The sequence below is a fragment of the Dama dama genome, chromosome 26 (genome assembly GCF_033118175.1).
Source record: "Dama dama isolate Ldn47 chromosome 26, ASM3311817v1, whole genome shotgun sequence".
Lineage (NCBI taxonomy): Eukaryota > Metazoa > Chordata > Mammalia > Artiodactyla > Cervidae > Dama > Dama dama.
The window spans coordinates 50,688,714-50,711,166 of NC_083706.1; the positions used below are offsets into that span (position 1 = coordinate 50,688,714).

At 57.2% G+C, this 22,453-nt stretch overlaps 1 protein-coding gene across 5 annotated transcripts in view; it reads right to left on the reverse strand.

Annotated features, from left to right (window-relative positions):
* Window positions 1-3,328: 3,328 nt before the first annotated feature.
* AGPAT4 (1-acylglycerol-3-phosphate O-acyltransferase 4) overlaps window positions 3,329-22,453 on the reverse strand; it is a 130,301-nt gene continuing 111,176 nt past the window's right edge. For all 5 annotated transcript variants that reach the window (XM_061130133.1, XM_061130134.1, XM_061130132.1 and 2 more), the window contains 6 exons: window positions 18,867-19,028; window positions 17,138-17,291; window positions 13,248-13,350; window positions 12,599-12,674; window positions 5,614-5,812; window positions 3,329-3,883 (listed from right to left, as the gene is read on the reverse strand). In XM_061130133.1, coding sequence (XP_060986116.1) covers window positions 3,789-3,883; window positions 5,614-5,812; window positions 12,599-12,674; window positions 13,248-13,350; window positions 17,138-17,291; window positions 18,867-19,028 — 789 coding nt within the window. In that variant the 3' untranslated portion in view covers window positions 3,329-3,788. The remainder of the gene's footprint in view (window positions 3,884-5,613; window positions 5,813-12,598; window positions 12,675-13,247; window positions 13,351-17,137; window positions 17,292-18,866; window positions 19,029-22,453) is intronic.

Below are 22,453 nucleotides of genomic sequence, written 5' to 3' on the forward strand. Positions count from 1 at the left end.
CAGGAAGCCTGGGGCGTCTGCAGCGCTCGGTCTCTGCCTAACGTGGTCGGAACCTCTGAGACACTCACGCCAAGGACGCAGGAGCCTGAGACGCAGCCTCGGAGCTTGGGACGCCTGCTTGTGCATCGTCGCCGGGTCCGCGCTGCAGCTCAGGTGACTGGCTGAGAGCCGAACCCCCCGGCCTTCTGTGCAGGGTGGGGGTCGTCTCAGAGGGCAGAGGGACCGGCTCCTGGAGGCAGGGCCCCGAGTCAGGGAACACGAGGGTCACAGCTGCTTCATCTGATGCTCTGGAAACAGCAGGAGGGGCTGCATGGTTAAGGCGTCAGAAACACAGCTGCTGAAGATGCTGACACGGAACAAGTCAGCCTGAGTGACCGGCACGCAGTCAGCTGGACAGTCATGCTGGCGGCCGCCCTCCTGAGCAGCTCCGGCGCAGGTGGGGAGGTTGGCAGCAGCGGCTGCAGGCGGAACCGTGGCCCCTGCGGGCCTCCCGTGTGGCCCCAGAGGACGCGCTCCTCCCACTCCGACCTGGCAGCGCGTTGGACAAACGCTGGATGGAACCTCCTCTTGGGAGCGGGGGACGGGTCCCTCCAGTCTGCCTTCCCACGTCCGTCCACCATTACGAGTGAGTTCTTAAAGCCTCCGAAAAGCCTTGTCTGTTTGGCTTGGGGGCCAGCCAGGACACTGCTCGCTTCTCCAGGAGGAAAACCAGAAGCCGCCCGGGCCCCGTCTGTGTCTGTCACAGCTGTTTCTACATTCCGGCTGGACAGGTGCTGGATTGTACATCTAAATCACTGTCTTTCAGATCCGTTTAGGGTCTAGTAGAAAAGCGCATCTAAAAATCTTTAAACATCTGTAGCTGCTTTTACTCGGCTCTTTAGAGAGTGATATTCCAGTAATGCCGTGTGATCCTACGAATAAAGCAAACTGTGTTTTCTCTACGAACAATAAAGAGGTAGTTGGCCAGCTCAGAACGTGCACCCGCGCTTTCTCCACGTCAGTCACAGAATGGTCCACTTCCCTTAAACCCATCTCACACGGTTGGTGTTTTTTAAATCCCTTGGTGGGCTGGGTTTCCTGGAAGAAGTGCATTCAGCGCCCCCTGCCTCAAAGCTGCAGGCCTAGGATGCAGCTCCTAACACCCGGGAGGACCCTGCACCGACCTCTAGCATGCAGCAAACTTGGCATCTTCTCTTCCACGCCGGGTCTCTGAGCAAGGCCGACCTCATCCGCCATGGAGACGTCAGATGGGATGTGATGCTTGCACTCCGTCTTCCGCCGCTCGGGGACAGAGGGGCGGCTTCACGCCCTGGGAACCAGCACCGCTCCCTGCTGAAGAGGCCCTGGCATTTATGAGACCCTGAAAGCGGGTTAAGGGACTGGGGAAGGGGTGACACGTCTCTCCGTGGTTGTCTCTGCCATCTCGGGACTGGTGAGGAGCAACAGCCAGGTAGGTCCCCGTCCCGCCAGACAGAATGTTCTCTCACGGAAGAGTGAACCTGTGAAACGCTGGTCAGGGTCCCTGCCGGCTCCCCACACTCTGGTCCTAAGGCACTGTTAGCAGGAGCGCCGTCAGTCCTTCCCGGGAGAACGTCCAACCCGCCCTCCCCTAACAGGGACCCTCAGATCTGCGCTGTCAGCAGAACTGTTCGTTTGCTCGCCGCTTTGTGTTTGGTCCCAGAGACAAGTTCAGAAGAATGTTGAGTGCCTGTGGGTCCCTTTCAAGTTCCAGGCAGAAGGTGTGGGTGAATGCTATTAGGGCTCAGGTTACTGCTGCTGAATGGGAAGATGACAGGAAAACGACGCATTTTTGGACACCCCAAGGTCATTTAATTTCTGAACGTTTTGTTGAGACGCAGCAGCATGGAGGCAACTTTCCAATTGTTCTAATCCTTCTTTGTCTAATGCTGTGGGGTTCTTAACGTGTGCTCACATGTACGGCCTCGTTTCACCCTTGAGACGACCCAAGAGGTGAGTGTTATCACCCCCATTTGCCAGTTGAAAAAACAGGATCTTGGAGCAAATGAGCTGCAGGCTTTGAGCTGTGCCGATGCTCCTGACGGCTCTCCTGTGTCTCCCAGGGCGCTGGGAGGGCCCCATCCAGGTGGGGGGTGACAGGTGCACACCCGAGCATCTCTGCCCCGGGGAGGCTGCACTTGCGACCCCCGCACCCGGCCTGACGCAGGGCGGGAAAGGCACCGGGTCTCCTGTCCCGCCTTCGAGGACACCAGGAAGTCAAGCCAGGTGGGGGCCTCACGGCCCCTCCCTTCCCACAAGCACACCAGCGTGTCCCCTTGTCACCCCTGCGGTCCTGTCTCAGCGCTGCCCCATCCTCCCTTCAGCAGGAAGCTCCTCTTAACCCCTCCTGCAACATCACTTGTGCCGGGTGAGCGCTCCGTGACTTAAGAGCGAACCTAGGACGTGACTCAGAACAGAATGAGCCTTTACGCAGTATCTGGCCACCGTCTATCCCGGACAGCTTCAGCAGAGCAGCAGTAAGGGCCGGGCGGCATGGAGCGGCCCTTCCCTGGCTCCGTGCACGGACCCGGGAGACGGGATGTGCGGCGGCGTCTCAGCCTGAGGTCACGTAGTGTCCGGTTTCCCATCATCCTCCTCCGGAAACATTGCTGCTTTTCTTCGCTCTTCTTCTGCACCTGGCGTCTGACGGCTGGCCACAGTTTGCCAGAGCCCTGTCCGCGGACTTACTCCAAACGTGGCCATAGGTGCCACGGCGCGGGGCTCCTCCGAGTCAGGGGAGTCTGCGCTTCCAAAAGGAAGGCGGAAGCCGGGGGGGACCGGGGACCTATGTCCGCTCAGTCCGAGCCTGCGCAGAGGGGCACCTGGGCTCCTGTGTACAGCCCTCCAGTAAAAGTGAGCCTGCACTAGTTTGGGGGACCCGATTCTGCTTGCTACGGGGACAAACAGAGGACGCCAGGCCATCTCTCACATCCCTGCAGGACTGCTTGCCTTCATCTCTGTTCAAGACGAGTCTGCTCCTCGAGGAGGGTCTTCGGGGAGCGGGCGCATCGTCATGATTCAGGCTGGACAGACTCCACCGCAGGGCGGCTGGGGGAACCAGGGCTGCCTCCAGGGCGTCCCTGGGTCCCGCATGCGTGCCCGGCTAGCTTCCTGGCACCTGCTGTCTCCACACGCAGTCTCACAGGCTCCCGCCACAGGGAACCCACCTCCTCCAGCCACCCGGCCTGCCCTCCGCACCCCTGCCCCCAGCCCCCAGCTCCCTCCTCGGGAGCGCTGTGTGGTCTGGAACTCCAAAGTGCAGGAAGGGGGTCTGAAGGGAAAGAGAGGGGCGCTGTGTGCACACACCAGAGAGAAGCCAAACACTTTAATTTTTTGGTTTTTTTGGGAGGCATAATTTAGTCATCTTACCAAAGTGTCTTTCACTCTGTAGCGAGCCAGGGTTAACAGAAAACTCAGCACCAAAGGATGGCAGGGAGCCCCCCACCCTCCGAGGTCCCCATTTCTGCCCTGCCCCCCCACACCTCAGATACCCTCGGAATGAGCCCACTCAGCACTCCTCACTCTCACGTATGTTCTTAACACACACGTACACGCACTCACACAGACACACGGAAAGAACGAGACCCGAAGCCCACTAAAGCGTGCGGGGGAAAGATGGAAGGACATCCTCCCCCCGACCTGACGCTGAGACGGCAGCCCCTGCCTCCCCAGCAGGGGCTCCCCCAGCTTCGTCACTGGGTCCCGCCCAGGGTGACGGCGGTGTCCACCAGTCCCCCCAAGGTCCCCTTCAGGTGGTGACATGTCCCGGGTCAGTCGCTGTGTTTCTGCTTGCTGTCCATGTTGCCATAGGCAGAGCCCTTGTCAATTTCCGTGACGCCGATCATCCATCGGACCCCCATGGAAGCTGCGGAAACAGGAAGGGCAGGTCAGAGGCCTGTGGGGACTCCGGTGGGCCCTGCCTGACGGAATAAAGGCGGGGAGCTCTGTGAATCTCAAGCATCAGCTGAGAGCTGGCTGACCCCGGGTGTTTTTCACCATCCCCGCCTCACAGTTACCCTTGAGCGTGGGGCCGGGGGATCTAACTGGGCTAAGACACGTTAAAAGAGAACAAGGCTGTTCTGTATGTTGAGTTTCAATCCTTGGACAGTGGAGCTGAGCAGACTGTAGTGAGCTGTATCTTCCGGTGCCCATCCCTCCAGAGGGTTCTTTCGTGAATGCAGTGCAACTTACAGGCACCCTTCAGCAAAGCGTAAGGACTTACCTGGACAGTGCAGGGCTCAAATAGCTATTTTAGTTCCCAGCATGTCTCAACACGGCTTCTGGTGCAAGTTTCAGAGCAGCGGATAAGCCGCGTCCCTGCCTGCCTTTTCTCCGACAGTGGGATTTGGCCCAAAGAGATAAAAAGTGTAGGATGCAGGCGAGAGCCCAGTTTAACCACCAAGAGGCTAGAAAACAGGATACGGAGGCAGGAGCTGTGGTTTACGCGCTCCCTCCAGAGAGGACAGACGCGGTGGGCTCCTTGGGTGCGGGGACCACGTCTACCTCAGTCCCCTTGATGAGCCTGGCACCCATTTCAGCCTGACCGCACAGTCCGTTTGCAGTAGGCGTGTAAGAGTGGATGGAGGGGGAGTGGCTGAAACCTCAGTTTCCAGAGCCTCAGCATCCTGTCTGTGAACTGTCACACCAGGGACCCGATGGGGACAGGGGTCCACCCAACCTACGAGGCTCACAGAGTCCGTGGGCCGGTTAAAACGGGCTGCCTTCAGCCTGGGGCCAGCTCTGAACACCAGCCCCCTGCCCCAGTATTAGAACTTTGCTGCAGAGTTGATGGCGTCGTGGAGCGAGCCCGACTCCAGTGGTGAAAGGCTTTGTGAGAGGACCAAGACACAGTGATCCAGGGAAGGGGGAAGCGAGGCGTGGGCTCAGGGGTGATGAGGCCTTGGGGAGACAGTAGTTGGTTCCTCCAAAGCTGCAGGAGGCGCCCGTGTCTCCAGCCGTCACCTGCGGGGAACCCAGCCTCCTCCAGAGGGCGCTGCCTTCCTGCTGCTGCTGCGCAAGGCGGGATCCATCCCCTCCACCGGGGCCTGGAGACCACAGCCCCCCGGAAACACGGCAGGCTGACCTGCACCCGGCCTGTGTAGCGGGAACTGGCCGCCCCCGCCGTCAAAAAGCAGCAGTATCCAGGGAAGCATGGGTCGTGGAGAAACAACAGCCCTTTGAAACAACGCCCAGGTCAAAGCCCGTAGCGATAAGTCAAAGGACTGAGCTGACCACCACCTCCACGCGGCAGCCAGCCGAGAAGTGCCCACGCTGACTTCCCCCAAAAAGGTCCAGACCTGCTCTGAGTGGCAAAGAGCCTTTGTCGCTTCCTGCTGGGACCCAGGAAATGGTTTTCTTGCAGGTGAGGAGGAAGCGATTGTGACTAGAGCCCTCTGCAGCGGCCGGGAGCTCATCTCCGGAGGCGATGGCTCCCCCTATGCACAGGGCCCCGAGCACGCACCGGGAGGGTGCGAGGCGGTCCTCCAGCCCCGGGATTCAGGACTCCGATCGGGGTGCTCCCCTCCTCCAGGGCCTCGTCCTCCCCCGCCCCCAGAGGCTCCCACCCGCGCCCCAGGCCCCGCCGGCCCGACTCACCCACGAAGAAAACGAGGACGAAGCTGGCGAGCGTCAGGGAGGACCCGCTGCTGACCATGTTGACGACAAAGCGGAAGAAGGGGTAGAGGAGCAGCGAGGCCCAGAAGAGCCAGTTGATGAGCGTCCAGGGCCGCCGCGGGGGCACCACGGGTGTCTCGGGGAAGGTGCCCGTGCGGGAGTACTCCTCCTGGAAGGCGTCCTGCGGGCACAGGGCTGCTGACCGCCTGCCGCCCGGCCACCCCAACCCAGGCCCGCTGGGTCCCACCCTCCCCAGCCCAGTTGAGGCCACGGGAGTCTCCCCAGCTCGACCCAGATACCCTAACAGCATCCCGGGGCCGACAGGGAGCTCGCCCAGCAAAGCGCATCGGTGGTCCAGACGGCCGGCTCACCCATCGCAGCTCGGTTCTCCAGGGAGTCGAGTTTTCTAGAGAAATGAGCTCCCATGCACCCGAACCCTCTACCTTAAGTGTTGAATTTTGATGCTAGACCAAAATACCAAAAAGTTTAGTATACTAAACTTTTATCCACTTGAGAAAGAGATGTCTAAAGTCGGCCATACTCGTCTTCTTTCCCAACCAAGATGTACCAGAAGATGCCACTTTCCGACCTCCCAAGGTCGTGATTAAAATGAATCCTCAGATGGGCCGCTTTGGAAGGAGCACCTCTGGCCCTTCTTGGGCAGTTCAGGGGCTCTGCACGGTGGCTCCTTCCTGCCCCCCAAACCCTTGCCCCTCTTCAACTTCCCTCCTGGGTCTCCTGGAGGGTGGGGGGAAAGTCAAGAGGGGCTCAAGAAAAGCACGTGATCAAGCAGTTGTAAACAGACAACGGACCGTGTGCAGAGTGTCCCACCCTTAAGAGGTAAAGGAGGGTTTCCCTGGTGGCACAGCGGATGGGGCCTCCCTGCCAACGCAGGGGACAGGGACTTGACCCCCCAGCCTGGGAAGATGCCACAGGCCATGGAGCAACCAAGCCCATGCACCCTGAGGCCCCTGCCTCACAGGAGGAACCACCGCGATGAGAAGCCCACGCACAGCGAAGAGCAGCCCTCCTGCTTGCGGCAGCAAGAGAGGCGTGTGCAGTAGCACAGCAGGGAAGACCCAGCACAAACCAACCAAAAAAAGAGGGGGTGAGGGAGCCACAGCCCGTCCGCTAAGCGGAGGACTTCCTTGGAAGTGACAGTGGCGTGTGGATGCCCCGCAAGATGGTACCTAACTTGCCAATGCCTCCCGTTCCACTTCCTGCCAGAACTTGGGTGATTTTTCTCATCCCAGTGAAGCCTAGTAACAAGGGTGTAGTGGACTGGAAGTTTGCGCCTGCCTCCCTGAATTCCTATGCTGAAATCTTAACCCCAAAGATGAAGGGATGAGGACACCCTTGGGGGTGTTTTAGGTCATGAAAGCGGAGTCCCCACGAATGCGGTTAGCACCCTTATGAAAGGGATGCCCGGAGAGCCATCTCGCCCTCGACCATAAGGACGCAGCATCGTGGACGACGGCTGTGACCAGAATCCAACCACGCTGGCACCCTCATCCTGAACTCCTCAACATCCAACATCCAGAACTGAGGGGAAGAAGTTTCTGCTGTTTATAAGCCACCCAGCCTGTGGCGCTTTGTTTTAGAAACCTGACTGGACTAAGACAGGAGATGATACTTTTGTGCCTTTAAAAAAAAAAAAAGCTTTATTGGGGTGCATTTACATATCATAAAATTCACCCATTTAAAAAATGGGAGAGTTTTCTTTTCTCGAATTTTTTTCTCCAATAGCCTTGATAGTGCTTTTCTATTGTAATAATGGGTTCCCTGGTGGCGCTAGTGGTAAAGACCCCGCCTGCCCACGCAGGAGACATAAGAGCTGCGGGTAAGATCCCTGGGTCTGGAAAATCCATCCCCTGGAGGAGGGAATGGCAACTCTCTCCTGCCTGGAGAATCCCAAGGACAGAGGAGCCTGGCGGGCCACAGTCCATGGAGTGGCAAAGTCGGACACGACTGAGCGACTCAGCATATAATGGGGAACTGGGTTTGCTTTTGCTGTCTCATTTCCACTAAGACATCTGCTAAGCCAAGATTTTTTCCTGTGTGCCTCTAACAAGAGGAGAAGGCACTCCCTTTTCTAGGAGTCAGCAGGATTCAGAATTCATATTCAGTTTTCTCCCTCTGGTTCAATTCAAAAACCAAATCTCACCCAAGACCCCGCACTGTTCCCCAGTGGCCCTGTGACTCCCACCAGCCTCCCGGGCTGCGTCCCTGTGACCCTGTGACCATGTTGGGTGGGACATGGATGCCTGGCTCAGGGCCAGACGTCAGCTCCACAGCCCTATCTGGGCCGTGTTATTTCTTCTGTAATAAAGTCCACCTGGCAGGGAGGAGACCGTTTACGGTGCCTCCATTTTTGGTCTGCACGTCTCATCATCCTGTGGCATGTTATACACCAGCAGTGGGAACTGATTCCTAGAAAGAAACATCAACCCAAAGTCTATAGGAGCAGGAGAGCCTGCTGGCAGAGGACAGGTGCCCCGAGGCCACACTGAGAGTGCTGCCACCAACACACCGCCAGCGTAGCCCAGCTGTACGTGGGCGCCCAGCCTCCACTCGGCAAAAGAGGTTTTCTCTTATGACCCTGGGGTAGAAAGGGAAGAAAAGGAGAGGAAAAAGACAGTGGGACAGAGAGAGCTGGGGGGTGGGGGGCGGGGGTAGGGGGAGACTTCTGGGGACAGCCCCACCCCAGGCGTCAGCCAGGGCTCGGGCCAGGGAAAGTGGTGTTTGCAGAGGACCGTGCTGTGGGACCAAGCCTGCCACCCTTCCAAGGAGCGATGCCCTCTGAAAGTGGAACACCCAGCAGCAGCTTGAAAACCCACTTAATTCCAATTCCCGAGGCCGGTGCTCCAAATACAGCGCCTCCCGCCGCCTCCCTGCCCTGGGCCCCCAGCTCTGCACCCGACTCGGACCAGCCTTGGCCTCGGAGACCCGGGGAACACCCACAGGGCCCCTCGCAAAGTTGCTTCTTTCACCCGTGCCTTAATTGGCACGCCAAACTGTTGTTTAGTCACTCAGTTGTGTCCAACTCTTGCATCCCCAGGGACTCTAGCCCACCAGGCTCCTCTGTCCATGGGATCTCCCAGGCAAGAATACTGGAGTGGGTAGCTATTCCCTTCTCCAGGGGATCTTCCTGACCCAGGGATCAAACCCACGGCTCCTGCATTGCAGGCGGATTCTTTACCACTGAGCTACCCAGGAAGCACCATGAGCGGCAAATTGCTAATCCTTTCCACAAACTTCAAACTATAACCCAGAGAAGCACCTTCAATTAGAGATGAAAAGTTACAAACCACACAATTGCGAAACCGTGAAGGCTCTGGGGAGAGAAGGGTCTAGGATCACGGGTTCACGGTGGAGTTCACTTGGGAGCCAGCCGTGGGTCCCCAAGCAGAGTACACGAGGGTGGTTAATGCTTCTCAGAGCTAGGACCACCCCCCACCCCCCAGCCGGGGCGGGGTGTCCCAAGTGCTGACATGTAATACACATTGTATGTTTTCTAAATGCGAGATTGGTCCCACTTAAAGGATGGTCCTGTTTTCAGAGCTGACACCCTTCAGCTCTGTTTTAGAGAGTGTTGAAATGGCAGAAGCAACTTCCTTTTTACTGACGTCCCTGCTGGAACAAGGTGTTGGCCCAGAGTCCGTGGCTGCCCACCTGCTTCGTTTTCTGTTAAGTCTGAGAGCTGCACCCCTAAAACCCCGAGCCTGGAAGTCTACAGAATTGTCTTTCAACAGCGTCCACTGGAAACGTGATGATAAAAAGAAGCCCCCCACTCCTCGGCCCCACATGGGGGGCCACCAGCATTTTAAGCATGTCAAGCCCCAGACGCGTGCAGGCTCCTGAGAAAATGGGGCAGACGCGGAAACCACAGAAGTCCATCACGTTTCCTCTTGGAGGCACTGCTGGCCACCTTTTCTTACTGGTCATTGGTCGGCCCTCAAGGGAAAAGGGTGGCCTCAAAGGTCTGCTCACCGCACCGGAGATGGGCCGCGGTCCCAGCCCTTGTGGGGGCAGGCCCCGGCCCCCCAGCCTCCGGCTTTGATGAATGAGCTGGAAGATGGGGCCGTTCCTTCGTTCTCTGGACCTTCGTTTCCTCCTCACGAGCTCCAGAGCTCTGACCTAGATGGTCCTTTCAAGAACTCCTTCCAAACTGAGCACCGTCACTTCATGCTGACATGAAGTTTAGAGGGGAATCTAAGTTTAGCAGGGAATCCAAGGCCTTAAGCAGAAAAGGGGCCTCCGAGGAAAGCCCGGTGAGCTTGCTCTGCACAATGACAGGGTCGCGCCTAAACGTCTGCTGCTGGCGGAGAAACACCTGCTTTGCTTTGATGGAGTTTGGGGGCCACATGTGTAGGTTTGTGTGTGTGGCTCTTTATGAAAGGATTCAGTTCTGAGGCCTTAGCACGTTTCTCAGTTTTTTTCTATCGCTAAATGACACCACCCTTATGGCAGAAAGTGAAGAACTTAAGAGCCTCTTGATTAAAGTAAAACAGGACAGTGAAAAAGTCGGCTTAAAGCTCAACGGTCAGAAAACTAAGATCAGGGCATCTGGTCCCATCACTTCATGGCAAACAGATGGGGAAACAGTGGCTGACTTTATTTTTCTGGGCTCCAAAATCACTGCAGATGGTGATTGCAGCCATGAAATTAAAAGACGCTTACTGCTTGGAAGGAAAGTTATGACCAACCTAGACAGCATATTAAAAAGCAGAGACATTACTTTGTCAACAAAGACCTGTCTAGTCAAGGCTATGGTCTTTCCAGTGGTCATGTATGGATGTGTGAGTTGGACTATAAAGAAAGCTGAGCACCGAAGAATTGATGCTTTTGAACTGTGGTGTTGGAGAAGACTCTTGAGAGTCCCTTGGACTGCAAGGAGATCCAACCAGTCCATCCTAAAGGAGATCGGTCCTGGGTGTTCATTGGAAGGACTGATGCTGAAGCTGAAACTCCAGTACTTTGGCCACCTGATGTGAAGAGCTGACCCATCTGAAAAGACCCTGATGCTGGGAAAGATTGAGGGCAGGAGGAGAAGGGGATGACAGAGGATGAGATGGCTGGATGGCATCACCGGCTCAATGGACTTGAGTTTGGGTAAACTCCGGGAGTTGGTGATGGACAGGGAGGCCTGACATGCTGCCGTCCATGGGGTCGCAGAGTCGGACACGACTGAGCGACTGAACTGACTGAACTGACTAAACCAGAAGGCAGCACAAGGAAAACGCCGCCTCGTGCAGGAAGCCCGAGGGAAGGAAGTTCTGCCGTCTTGTGTTTCTCTGTCCGAGCCCAGGCCGGCATGAGTGCAGAACATCGGAAGCGCAGCATCTCGCCACTAACAAGCGTCAGGCCATGTGTCTCCACCCACGGGCCCTCAGCCCATCGACATCAACAGCAGTGTCCCAGAAACACACGTTTCTGGTTCCCCCTCAAACCTCCTAAGACCCCGAGGCCGAGGCCCAGGAGTCTGCCAATTCCGTGCCCTGGGGGCGGGCCAACCAGCCTCTCCTGAGCATCCGTGAGAGGAGAACAGACAGGTCTGCCTGCAAATCCCCCCGGAAGGAGACTAGAGGCAGCTCGGAGAGAGGGGTCCACAGGCATTGCTGGAAAAGCTCGTCCTTAGGAACAGAGACGCGACTTCCTGCCACGAGAATATAGCGCCAGGATCTGGATTCCAAAAACCGAGCACATTTCTAAGAGCATCTCTTTCATCTGATGGTGGAGATTTGTGAGTCTTTTAGACCGAAATCGTAACACGTTCTCAAAGGTAGGATTAAAATTCCTGTTCAGCAATAGTGCAGATCCCCTTGAAGTTCTGTATGACCATCTTCTCTTGAGCCGTGGGGTGGAAAAGACACGAATGTTAGCCAGTCCGTATTCATGGACTTTGGTGAAGGGAAATCAGAGGCCTATGGAATGTATCTGATTCTAGATAACGAGCTGGTCTGGGTTCCAAATGGATGACGGATTCAAAAGGACGTTTTTCCTGTGCCTGAAAATGCCTCCCTCACCAGGTGGAAGCTAAACTTTTCTCCTGCGTAAGAGCGAGCAGTCAGAGCAATAACGATTACATTTCCCTCTGCCTCTGCATGTCTGTCTGAAGGAAACCACTGAAAAGACGAGGCCTTGCTAAGAGGACAGAATGAGAATGGGGGGCGATCGGAGAGGCTGTGGAGGCGGGGTGGGGTGGGGGGGAGGGCGCCAGGCTGGACACAGACAGGCGTCCGGGGGCTGAGCAGGGGTGATGGGGTGGGCACAGCACAAATCAAACCTGGCCCGGATGAAGCTTGTGAGCCTTTGTCCTGCTTATGTTGGTGATGTTTTGGGACCAGACACGCTCCCTAACTGGACTCAGCCATCGCTGCCGTAGAGAACACCCGTACACCCAAGAATATTCTGCCTTGGGACCAGTGGCAGGAAAATGGACAAGGGCTCCTGGGACCATTACTTCCTTTTTTTTTTTTTGTCCACTACACTCATAACATAGTTCCATTCTTTCTGTGAAGCCCCCTTTTAAGAATATTTTGCAAGTTCTTTTCCCTGTTTCCTGCGCTTCCCTGGTGGCTCAGAGGGTAAAGCATCTGCCTGCAATGCGGGAGACCCAGGTCGTGATCCCTGGGTCGGGAAGATCCCCTGGAAAAGGAAATGGCAACCCACTCCAGTACTCCTGCCTGGAGAATCCCATGGATGGAGCAACCCTGTAGCCTACAGTCCATTGGGTCGCAAAGAGTCGGACACGACTGAGCGACTTCGCTTTTGCTTTTCCCTGTTGCCAAGTAGAGTGTTAGACCCTACTGACTATCATTATCTGGGGTGGTTGTTATCTGGGGCATGAGGTCTGCCCCACGGGAAAGGTTCAGCTACCTCTATAAACTCCCAAAGGCCCCCAGCACCTGCAGCTGCTGCCTAGAAGGGAGCCTTGGACGGCGCGGAGCCGGCCCTGAGCACTGACCTTCTCCTGGTAGAGTTTGTGCAGCCAGGCTGCACACTTGTCCTCCTCCTCCGGGACTTCTTCTAGAGGAATCCGCCTGCAAGGTAGAGAGTGGCTAGCAAGGGGGAGGCCCACACCAGGTGCCCCAAACACTGGTTCAAACTAACAATGTGCCTGATTCAACTCAGACCTGTCAAGGAGGACACCCCCCTCTCCACGCTCCCTAGCCTGGACCATAACACATAAGTGAGAGGCTGCTAAAGTGGTCTCCATTTGCTTCTAGGCCTCTTTGTAAGCTCTAGAATGCTTGTATCTGTGTCCATTTCTGTGGAGCAGATACACCCTCCAAGAAAAGGGCTCAATAAAATAAACTCTCACACTCAGTCTCAAAAATGACTGTAAAATACTGTCTCTCATGTGTTCAGATCCGAGCTCTTTGATGAGAGAGAGTCAGAGAGTGGCTGGGGAGAAGAGAGGCTTCACCTAATTGTTTACAGCAGAGCATGAGTCTCTCGACATAAACAGGACTGTGAACACATTCCGTTCAGTGCCGACTGCAGACATGAAATTATTAGCACACTCCCCTGGGAGAAGGTCTGTGGGTCGTTTGTGACTTATTTGTTTTGGGATGGGCATTCCATTTTCTGGAAAGGAAATGGAGCTGACTTACCTAACGTATAAATCTGCATGATATTTCTTGCCATTGAGGACTCCCAGCAGGGTTGGATTTTCATTGTTTCTGAAATTGAGTGTACAGTCATATACAGCTGAAACTATAAAAAATAAAACAAATACAAAGCAGGATAGAGCGTGTGAACCCAGTTCCATTTTGTAGATATACATACTGGAAAACAAGAATCAAACTGCTGGCTGATTATCTGGGAACAAAGGGGCTATGGTTTCTTCTTGACACTTTTCTATATTGTCCAAGCGCTCTACATTGAATATATATCACATTCCATCATCAGAAAAGCACACTATAACTTAGAAAACACTTATTATTGAGGTCATATCAATTTAAAGCAGAGCTACAATGGCACATCTAGGTGTGCTACAACAGATATGTAAACAAATATTAATAGATAAAGCAATCCGAAGAATGCTGTCTAAGGAGGTCTCTGAGTCATGGCAATGTAACCATTCTATGGGCATTTTTCCCCTAGAAAAATATGATCGTTATAAAAGGAGAATAAGATACTAGAGACTTCCTAAGGAATTGAAATATGGTGTAGTCAGTTGACGCATGGCTGGGAAACAAACAAGACTGTGTGATTTTAATGTCTACCCAGTGGTGAGTTAACCTGTCAATATACCGAAAGGGGGCAACAGAGGATGAGATGGTTGGATGGCATCACGGACTCAGTGTACGTGTGTCTGAGCAAACTCCGAGATGGTGAAGGACAGGGAAGCCTGGCCTGCTGCCATCCCTGGCGTTGCAAAGAGACGGACACACGACTGAGCAACTGAACGATGAACAACAAATACGGAAGTTATGTCAACACCCACCGCTGCAGCCCCAGGGCCCGGCCCAGAGTTCATGAACGCTTCTTGGATGGCAGGACGCCCGAAGGAACAGTGAGGGGAGAGCAGGGTGGAAATGCGGAGTGGAAACAGATGGCCCCTCCTACGCGGTCGGTAAGACAGGACCGGACAGTGGAAAGAGCAGGAGTTCTGCAGTCAGTCTGGGTGTGAGCCCCAGGACCACCTGCTCCCAGCTGTGGGATCTCCTCCCGGACAGTCCACTCGGCCTCCCTAAGCCTCGTTCTCCTGGAGAACGGAGCTGACTCGGGGCAGTGAGCGCCAGCGCCTCCCAAAGGGCCCAGGACCCTGCGCCCGGCAGGCTTGAGCGAGAGCCCTGCAGGCCCGCGCTACCTCCAAAAGGGTACGAGCAGCCTTAAAGGAGAGAATACACATGGGCAACTCAGCATCAGGGCTGGCACGTCGTAAACATCTCATCAAACATTGTCTCTGGCTCCAAAACATTGTCTCTCGCTCCGAAAGAGCGGGCAGCGGATGGGCGGGTACAAAGTCACGTGGTCTGCCTGTTTGCTTCTGATTGGCTGCCCGACCACCACGTGGGGGCGCTCCGGCAGCTGGACCACATCTTAGCCAAGGGGAGAGGGGCCCTCCCGCTGACCTGAAGGGCTGCGGGCAGGCAGATCCCCAACCCCGCAACCCAACCAACGAGACCACTCCCCTGTCCTCCCCGGCGGTTAGAAGTGGTCCCCCCCTCCCCCCGCCCCGCCCCGCCCCCAGGAAGAGAAAGGCTGGTGGAGAATAAGCTCGTGGAGTACGTCGCCCAGCCCTTGTAAGCCCAGAATGAATGACCCAGAACGAAAACCCTTCAGGCTGCAGAGCCCCAGGGTGTGAGTGTTCATGCTGGGTCAAGGGGTTTCAAAACACACCTCCTTTCTTCAGGCCGCTCTGACATAGGAGCCTGAGACTTGCCACGGAGGTGGGGGTCCCTTCGATTAATCAAGGATGGGGGACAGCCCCCAGGGAGTGCCCCAGAGAACAGCCTAAATCTGCAGGGTTCCCTCCTTTTCCAGAAAGGAAACCCCAAGTGACAGAACCAGGCCGGGCACTCGACCCACGGGCCTGCAGAGCCTAGGAGAAAGAGGGTCTGGCCCCGCCCACCAGGCCACCTGGGTGTGACCCCGGCCCACCCTGTAAGGGTGGAGCCGCTTGGGATAAGTTCCCCCATCCTTCAGCCCCAACTTCCCCATCTGCGAATTGGAAGTCAAAACGTGTTTCTTGGCTGCATCCGGCGGCCACACGCTCTGGCCATCCTGCGTGTGTGAGATGCTTGTGCTGCTGGGGTGTCAGAAGTGCCTGCTATCACCCATCGTCATTATTACTATCCAGGGGAGTGGGACAGCCTCTGGGCAGCCTGGCCCCTTCCGGCTGTAGGCAAAGCTCAGCCGGGAAATCAGAACCGGAAGCTCGACACCCCCACCTGGAAGAGAAGGCGAGGGGTGAAGGGGGCAGCAGAGGGCTCCGAGCCAGAGACAATGTTTGATGAGATGTTTACGACGTGCCAGCCCTGATGCTGAGTTGCCCATGTGTATTCTCTCCTTTAAGGCTGCTCGTAACCCTAAGAAGTTTTACAGAAGAGCAAATGGAGGATCCAAGGGGTGAGGTGACCTGCCCCTGGATGGCACAGCTGGTGAGGGTAGGAGCCAGCCCCATCCCCAGGCCTCCTGACCCTGCTAGATGGAGCAGGTGCCAGGAGATGTGTCTGCGAGACGGAGCGGACCCCGGTGTTCCTGTGCTGGTTGCTGGACTTCACCGGGGAGCAGCAGGGAGCTAGCTGACAGGGAGGTTCTAGCCTTTGGGGTGAAACCAGAGCAAACCAAGTCTGCAGGCAGACAGCTGGGGCCCCTCTGAGGCCCGGCTCCCAGAGGGAAGGGGAGATGGGCCACTCCCGGCAGGTCCTCGGTGCTGGGAGCTACTGAGTCCAGGACCAGCGGTCCCTTCCTCTCCCCGGAGTGACGGCGGGTTGCCTGGGTGATGTGAAGATGAGAGGTGGTGATGCAGGTAGCAGGGGGCCAGTGAGGAGCAAGATGGGGGCCGCGGGTAGGAGGGAAGCGAGGGAGGAATCAGCGGAGGGGCCCAGGAGCAGTCAGAGACCTTTAGGACCCGCACGTGTTGGAGTCGGTGTTGCCACTGTATCCTCCACGGGACCGGTCAGCGTGATCACAGAGCTCCCGGGGGTCCCCCTGCCCCCAGGCGTGGGGACAGCAGAGAAACACCGCACACCGTCCACACCTACATCCCTGACCCCCATCCCCGATGCAGGCTGGGGAGGAGGTGGGGGGCTCCGCCTCACCAGGCGATGTGGTTGGGGTTCCGGGGTGCAGAGATGGTGTGGGGGGGCACCAGGGTGGGGTGGGGGTTGGGGGACCTGGGTGAAGTGGGGAGGAGATCCCCCAGTTCCTGCCTCCTGAGAGACGAGGGACAAGGCTGTGGGGCCTCCGGAGCAGCTGCACGGGAGGAAAGGGTAAAAACTCCCGCTTCCAAACCCGAGGGAGGAGGGTTCAACCGGAGACCACAGTCTGGAGCAAGCTGGTTTTGTGGCTACTCGCCTCTTGCTCTTACCTACCGTAATTCAGGGCTCTGGACTCGAGGCCAGCCGGATAGACGACAAGGGCACAGAGATCACTGTCGGGGGCGGGGGCAGCTGATGCCACAGATGGGCAAGAAATGCCACACAAAGCAAAACCACCCCCAAAACCTGGGCTGACCTGGCTGGCGCAGGGCCCCGGGGAAACTCAGTGCCGCCTGCAGTACCGGTGCTGAGCAGCAGAGGGCAGGCTTGACCTGGCGTGCACGTGTGCGCGTGTGCACATGGTGTGTTCAGTGGTGTGTGTGCACATGATGTGTGTGTGTGTGTGTGTGTGTGTGTGTGTGTGTGTGTGTAGGGCTGTGGCCACTCGTCTGACGCCAGGAGCCTGGACCCAGGCTAACCAGGGGTGACCTGCCAGCCTCCATCCCTGGCTCCCTTCTGGGTGCTGGGGTCCCTTTCCCTGGCTGCAGGGGGCCCCGCGTGGTCATCCTTACCTACATTTCTCAAACTCCTCACGGTCACAGCGAAGCCTTTGGTGCGAGGCAGCAGGTGGTGCTTGAGGCTGGGCAGCCCCTTGGCCTGGGCCACCTGCATGCTGATCTGGTGTTTCTTCTCCGTGAACCGCGTGCCCTCGCAGTGAATCAGGAACTGAAGGGGACAGGACTGCCGTCACACACGTCCCCGTGGCCGCTCAGAGAGCTGTGAGGTCACACACTCAACCCCGAGTTCACACACCCAGCCCCAAGGTCACACACGCAGCCCAGAGGTCACACGCCCAGCCCTGAGGTCACACGCCCAGCCCCGAGGTCACATGAGGTCCCAGGGTCACACACACCATCCCCCAGCACACGCCACAGTCACACACGGCCCCACAGGAGCCTGAGGAAGTGACCAGGGCAGGGGTGGCCTGACAGCTGAACCTGCCTCCCCTCAGGGCATGACCTCTGGCCCCCACGTCTACCGTGTTCAAGAGTCTCTGAGCTTTGAAGAGACAGGCTTTGTGTTTGTGGAGGCTTGGGAAGCAGAGGGGTGAGTGTGTGTGTGTGTGTGTGTGTGTGACCAGGGCACTCTGAGTATGACCAGGGTCCCCGAGTGTGTGTGTGACTCATCACCCTGAGAGTGTGAGTGTGACCCGGGTCCCTGAGTGTGTGTGAGTGTGACGTGGGCCCCCCAAGCATGTGTGTGTGTGACCAGGGCTCCCCGAATGTGTGAGTGTGACTGATCGCCCAAAGAGTGTGGGAGTGTGATGGGGCACCCTGAGAATGTGAGTGTGACCAGGCCTCCCGAGCGTGTGTGAGTGTGACCTGGGTGCCCAGAGACTGTGTGACCCAGGTGCCCCAAGTATGTGTGTGACGATCACCCGGAGTGTGTGTGAGTGTGACCAGGGCTCCCCAAGTGTGTGTGAGTGTGACCCAGGTGCCCCGAGTGTGTGTGTGACGATCACCCCGAGTGTGTGAGTGTGACCAGGGCTCCCGGAGCATGTGTGTGATGATCACCCGGAGTGTGTGTGAGTATGACCAGGGCTCCCCAAGTGTGTGTGAGTGTGCCCCAGGTGCCCCAAGTGTGTGTGTGACGATCACCCCGAGTGTGTGAGTGTGACCAGGGCTACCAGAGCGTGTGTGTGATGATCACCCGGAGTGTGTGTGAGTGTGACCAGGGCTCCCCAAGTGTGTGTGAGTGTGCCCCAGGTGCCCCAAGTGTGTGTGTGACGATCACCCCGAGTGTGTGAGTGTGACCAGGGCTACCAGAGCGTGTGTGTGATGATCACCCGGAGTGTGTGTGAGTGTGACCAGGGCTCCCCAAGTGTGTGTGAGTGTGCCCCAGGTGCCCCAAGTGTGTGTGTGACGATCACCCCGAGTGTGTGAGTGTGACCAGGGCTACCAGAGCGTGTGTGTAATGATCACCCGGAGTGTGTGTGAGTGTGACCAGGCTCCCCAAGTGTGTGTGAGTGTGCCCCAGGTGCCCCAAGTGTGTGTGTGACGATCACCCCGAGTGTGTGAGTGTGACCAGGGCTCCCCAAGTGTGTGTGAGTGTGACCCAGGTGCCCCAAGTGTGTGTGTGACGATCACCCCGAGTGTGTGAGTGTGACCTGGGCTCCCTGAGCATGTGTGTGACGATCACCCCGAGTGTGTGTGAGTGTGACCAGGGCTCCCGGAGCGTGTGTGTGACGACTGCCCGAGCGTGTGTGAGTGTGACCGACGCCCCGCGGGCCGGCGCGCGTACGAAGTACTTCTCGGGGTAGTCCCGCAGATGCAGGAGGCTCTCGGAGACGGTCTTGCGGTCCTGCTCCCACTTGCGCGTGCAGAAGACCATCTCGGTGAAGTACCACATCCAGCCGATGATGGGGACGTAGGCCAGCTCCTTCTTGGCCAGGACCTTGGAGCCCTGAAACAGAGGGGGCCCGGGGCGTCTGTGAAAAGGGGCGTGAGGCCCTCCCCTGGGACAGCCAGGGAGCTCCCTAGAAGGAAGAGTGACCGTGCACTCCGGGCCCACAGAGACAACTCCCCAAGACACGGAGGCAGGGAGCCTCTGACCTGGAGCCGACCGCCCACTGGTCAGCTGCGGGGCAAGGCCATGCCCGCCTTGCCCCACGAGTGAGGGGGCAAGGGCCAGGCTTTCCAGGGTGGGGACAGGCTCTCCAGGGGGAGGACAGACTCTCCAGGGCAGGGACAGGCTCTCTATGGGGAGGACAGGCTCTCTCGGGGGAGGACAGGCTCTCCATGGGGAGTGGAAGCTCTCTATGCAGAGGGGAGGCTCTCCGGGGCAGGGGTGACTGGCTTTCCAGGTGTTGGACAGGCTCTCTGGGGGGAGGACAGACTCTCTGGGGGGAGGACAGGCTCTCTGGGGGGAGGACAGGCTCTCTATGGGGAGGACAGGCTCTCTATGGGGAGGACAGGCTCTCTATGGGGAGGGGAGGCTCTCTATGGGGAGGACAGGCTCTCTATGGGGAGGAAAGGCTCTCTATGGGGAGGACAGACTCTCTGGGGGGAGGACAGGCTCTCTATGGGGAGGACAGGCTCTCTGGGGGGAGGACAGGCTCTCTATGGGGAGGGGAGGCTCTCTATGGGGAGGACAGGCTCTCTATGGGGAGGAAAGGCTCTCTATGGGGAGGACAGACTCTCTGGGGGGAGGACAGGCTCTCTATGGGGAGGACAGGCTCTCTATGGGGAGGACAGGCTCTCTGGGGGGAGGACAGGCTCTCCATGGGGAGTGGAGGCTCTCTATGCGGAGGGGAGGCTCTCCGGGGCAGGGGTGACTGGCTTTCCAGGTGTTGGACAGGCTCTCTGGGGGGAGGACAGGCTCTCTATGGGGAGTGGAGGCTCTCTATGCAGAGGGGAGGCTCTCTGGTGGGGGACAGGCTCTCTATGGGGAGGACAGACTCTCTAGGGGGAGGACAAGCTCTCTATGGGGAGGACAGGCTCTCCGGGGGGAGGACAGGCTCTCCATGGGGAGTGGAGGCTCTCTATGCAGAGGGGAGGCTCTCTGGTGGGGGACAGGCTCTCTATGGGGAGGACAGACTCTCTAGGGGGAGGACAAGCTCTCTATGGGGAGGACAGGCTCTCCGGGGGGAGGACAGGCTCTCCATGGGGAGTGGAGGCTCTCTATGCAGAGGGGAGGCTCTCTGGTGGGGGACAGGCTCTCTATGGGGAGGGGAGGCACCGGGAGTGGTCAGGAACCTCTGGGGTCGGGGGTGCCGCGTCATCCTTCACCAGCTCACACGGGTGCCCACCCCCAGCTGTGCTCCGCTTTGCACACCTCCCCGGTCCTGAGCGCCCTCGCTGGCTCTGTGGGTGGGGGGACCCTACTCTCCTTACAGATCAGGGACTGCGGCCCAGCGGGGTCTCTGGGTCGGACGCTAGGAAACCAGGAGGTGAACTCGGATCCGTAGGGGCACTGGGTGTACTCCATGAGTGCCCTCGCCAGAGCCTTGCCAAGGCCGCAGGCCCCCAACAGGCAGGGATCCGGTGGGGTGGAAGGGGCAGGGAGACACAAGATCAGCTTTGGCTCTGATAGACCAGGTTCTACATTTTTCACCTCTAAGGTTGGAATTAACCAAGATGCTCCTAGAAACAGCTGTTATCCATCAATGGCAGAGATGATGGAGGCAGTGATGCAGACTGGCGGTGGCCTTAGCTGTGCTCCAGGTGACAAGTGTCTGGCTCTGCCCCTCCTATGAGTCCCGGAATAAAGAACGATACTTCAGCACAAGCCCTTCTTTTCCTCAACACTCCCGTGACAACTGCGAACCTCAGCAGAGAGGCCACCCCCCGACCCACCCACGAGGGCCAGAAGAAAGGTGTAAACAGCTACCTGCTCCCTTGACTTTAGAAAAATAACACATATTTTAAAGAAGACTAGTCTTGCGTAATAACTGGAAGGACTGATGCTGAAGCTGAAGCGCCAATACTTTGGCCACCTGATGCAAAGAACTGAGTCACTGGAAAAGACCCTGATGCCAGGAAAGATTGAAGGCAGGAGGAGAAGGGGATGACAGAGGATGAGATGGTTGGATGGCATCACTGACTCAGTGGACATGAGTTTGAGCAAGCTCCGGGAGTTGGTGATGGACAGGGAGGCCTGGCGTGCTGTAGTCCATGGGGTCACAAAGAGTCGGACACGACTGAACGACTGAACTGAACTGATTTTCTCCTTTGGGAGAAGAAAAAGCAAAGCTACCTCTCAGGTGGAGCCTCGCCACGTTTTGACTTTGGTTTTGGCTTTCCCACACACAAATTTCCACACCTGCAAATCCCCTAGAAAAGAATCGAGCCTGAGGCATCCCTTGGCGGTCCAGGGGTTAGGACTCCAAGCTCCAAACGCGAGGGGCAAGCATTCGATCCCTGGCTGGGTTCCAAGATCCCGCATGCCAATCAGACCAGCCAAAACAAGTGAAAAATGGAAGGAAAGAACCACGCCATAGAACCCGAGGGCCTGCCCCAGAGGACCAGAGGCAGGCCCCCGTAGGTGGGAGCACTCACTGGCAGAGGGCTGAGGGCTCACGGGGTGCCGGGCACAGAGGTCACACTCTCTCCGGCTCACCACGCCCCTCATGGAAACCAGCTAAAGCCCAGCCCTGGTCCACGGGTGGGTCTCAGGCCATGGGAGGCCCCCTCCCATCAGCATGGTTTTTCTCAAGGTCCCTGCACACAGCATAGAAGATGAAAATAAAACATCCTCACGATGAACTGAACGTACCTTCTTGGCAGGTTAGGATTATTTAGAAAATTACATATTCCTAAACTCTTTTCAATGGTAATCTGTGGCGACTTGAAGGACTTACAAACGTGATCTATCCTACAGCCAAGAGTGTGTGTGTGCGTGCTTAGTCACTTCAGTCGTGTCTGACTCTTTGCCTCCCCGTGGACTGTAGCCCGCCAGGCTCCTCTGTCCATGCGATTCTCCAGGCAAGAACACTGGAGTGGGTTGCCATGCCCTTCTCCAAGGGATCCTCCCAACCCAGGGCTTGAAACTGTGGCTCCTGCATTGCAGGTGTATTATTTACCGCTGGGCCACTTGGGGAAGCCCACAGCCAAGAGGGGGATCATATACTCCAGAGCAGCAGCCATGAGGTCTGGAGGAAGATCCTGTGTAGTCGATCACAGCTGTCTGCTGGAGACGGGTACCCTCGGGGGAATTTCCTATTAGTGGAAATTAACCATACCTCAATTTTTAAAAATTAAAGACTTCTATGAATTATGTTGTGTATGACATCATAGCAAACAAAGGTAGACAGTGGCCCAAATCTGCTCTGCCACCTGGTTTTATAAGTAAAGTTTTATTGGGACACAGCCGCGCTCACGTACACTTGC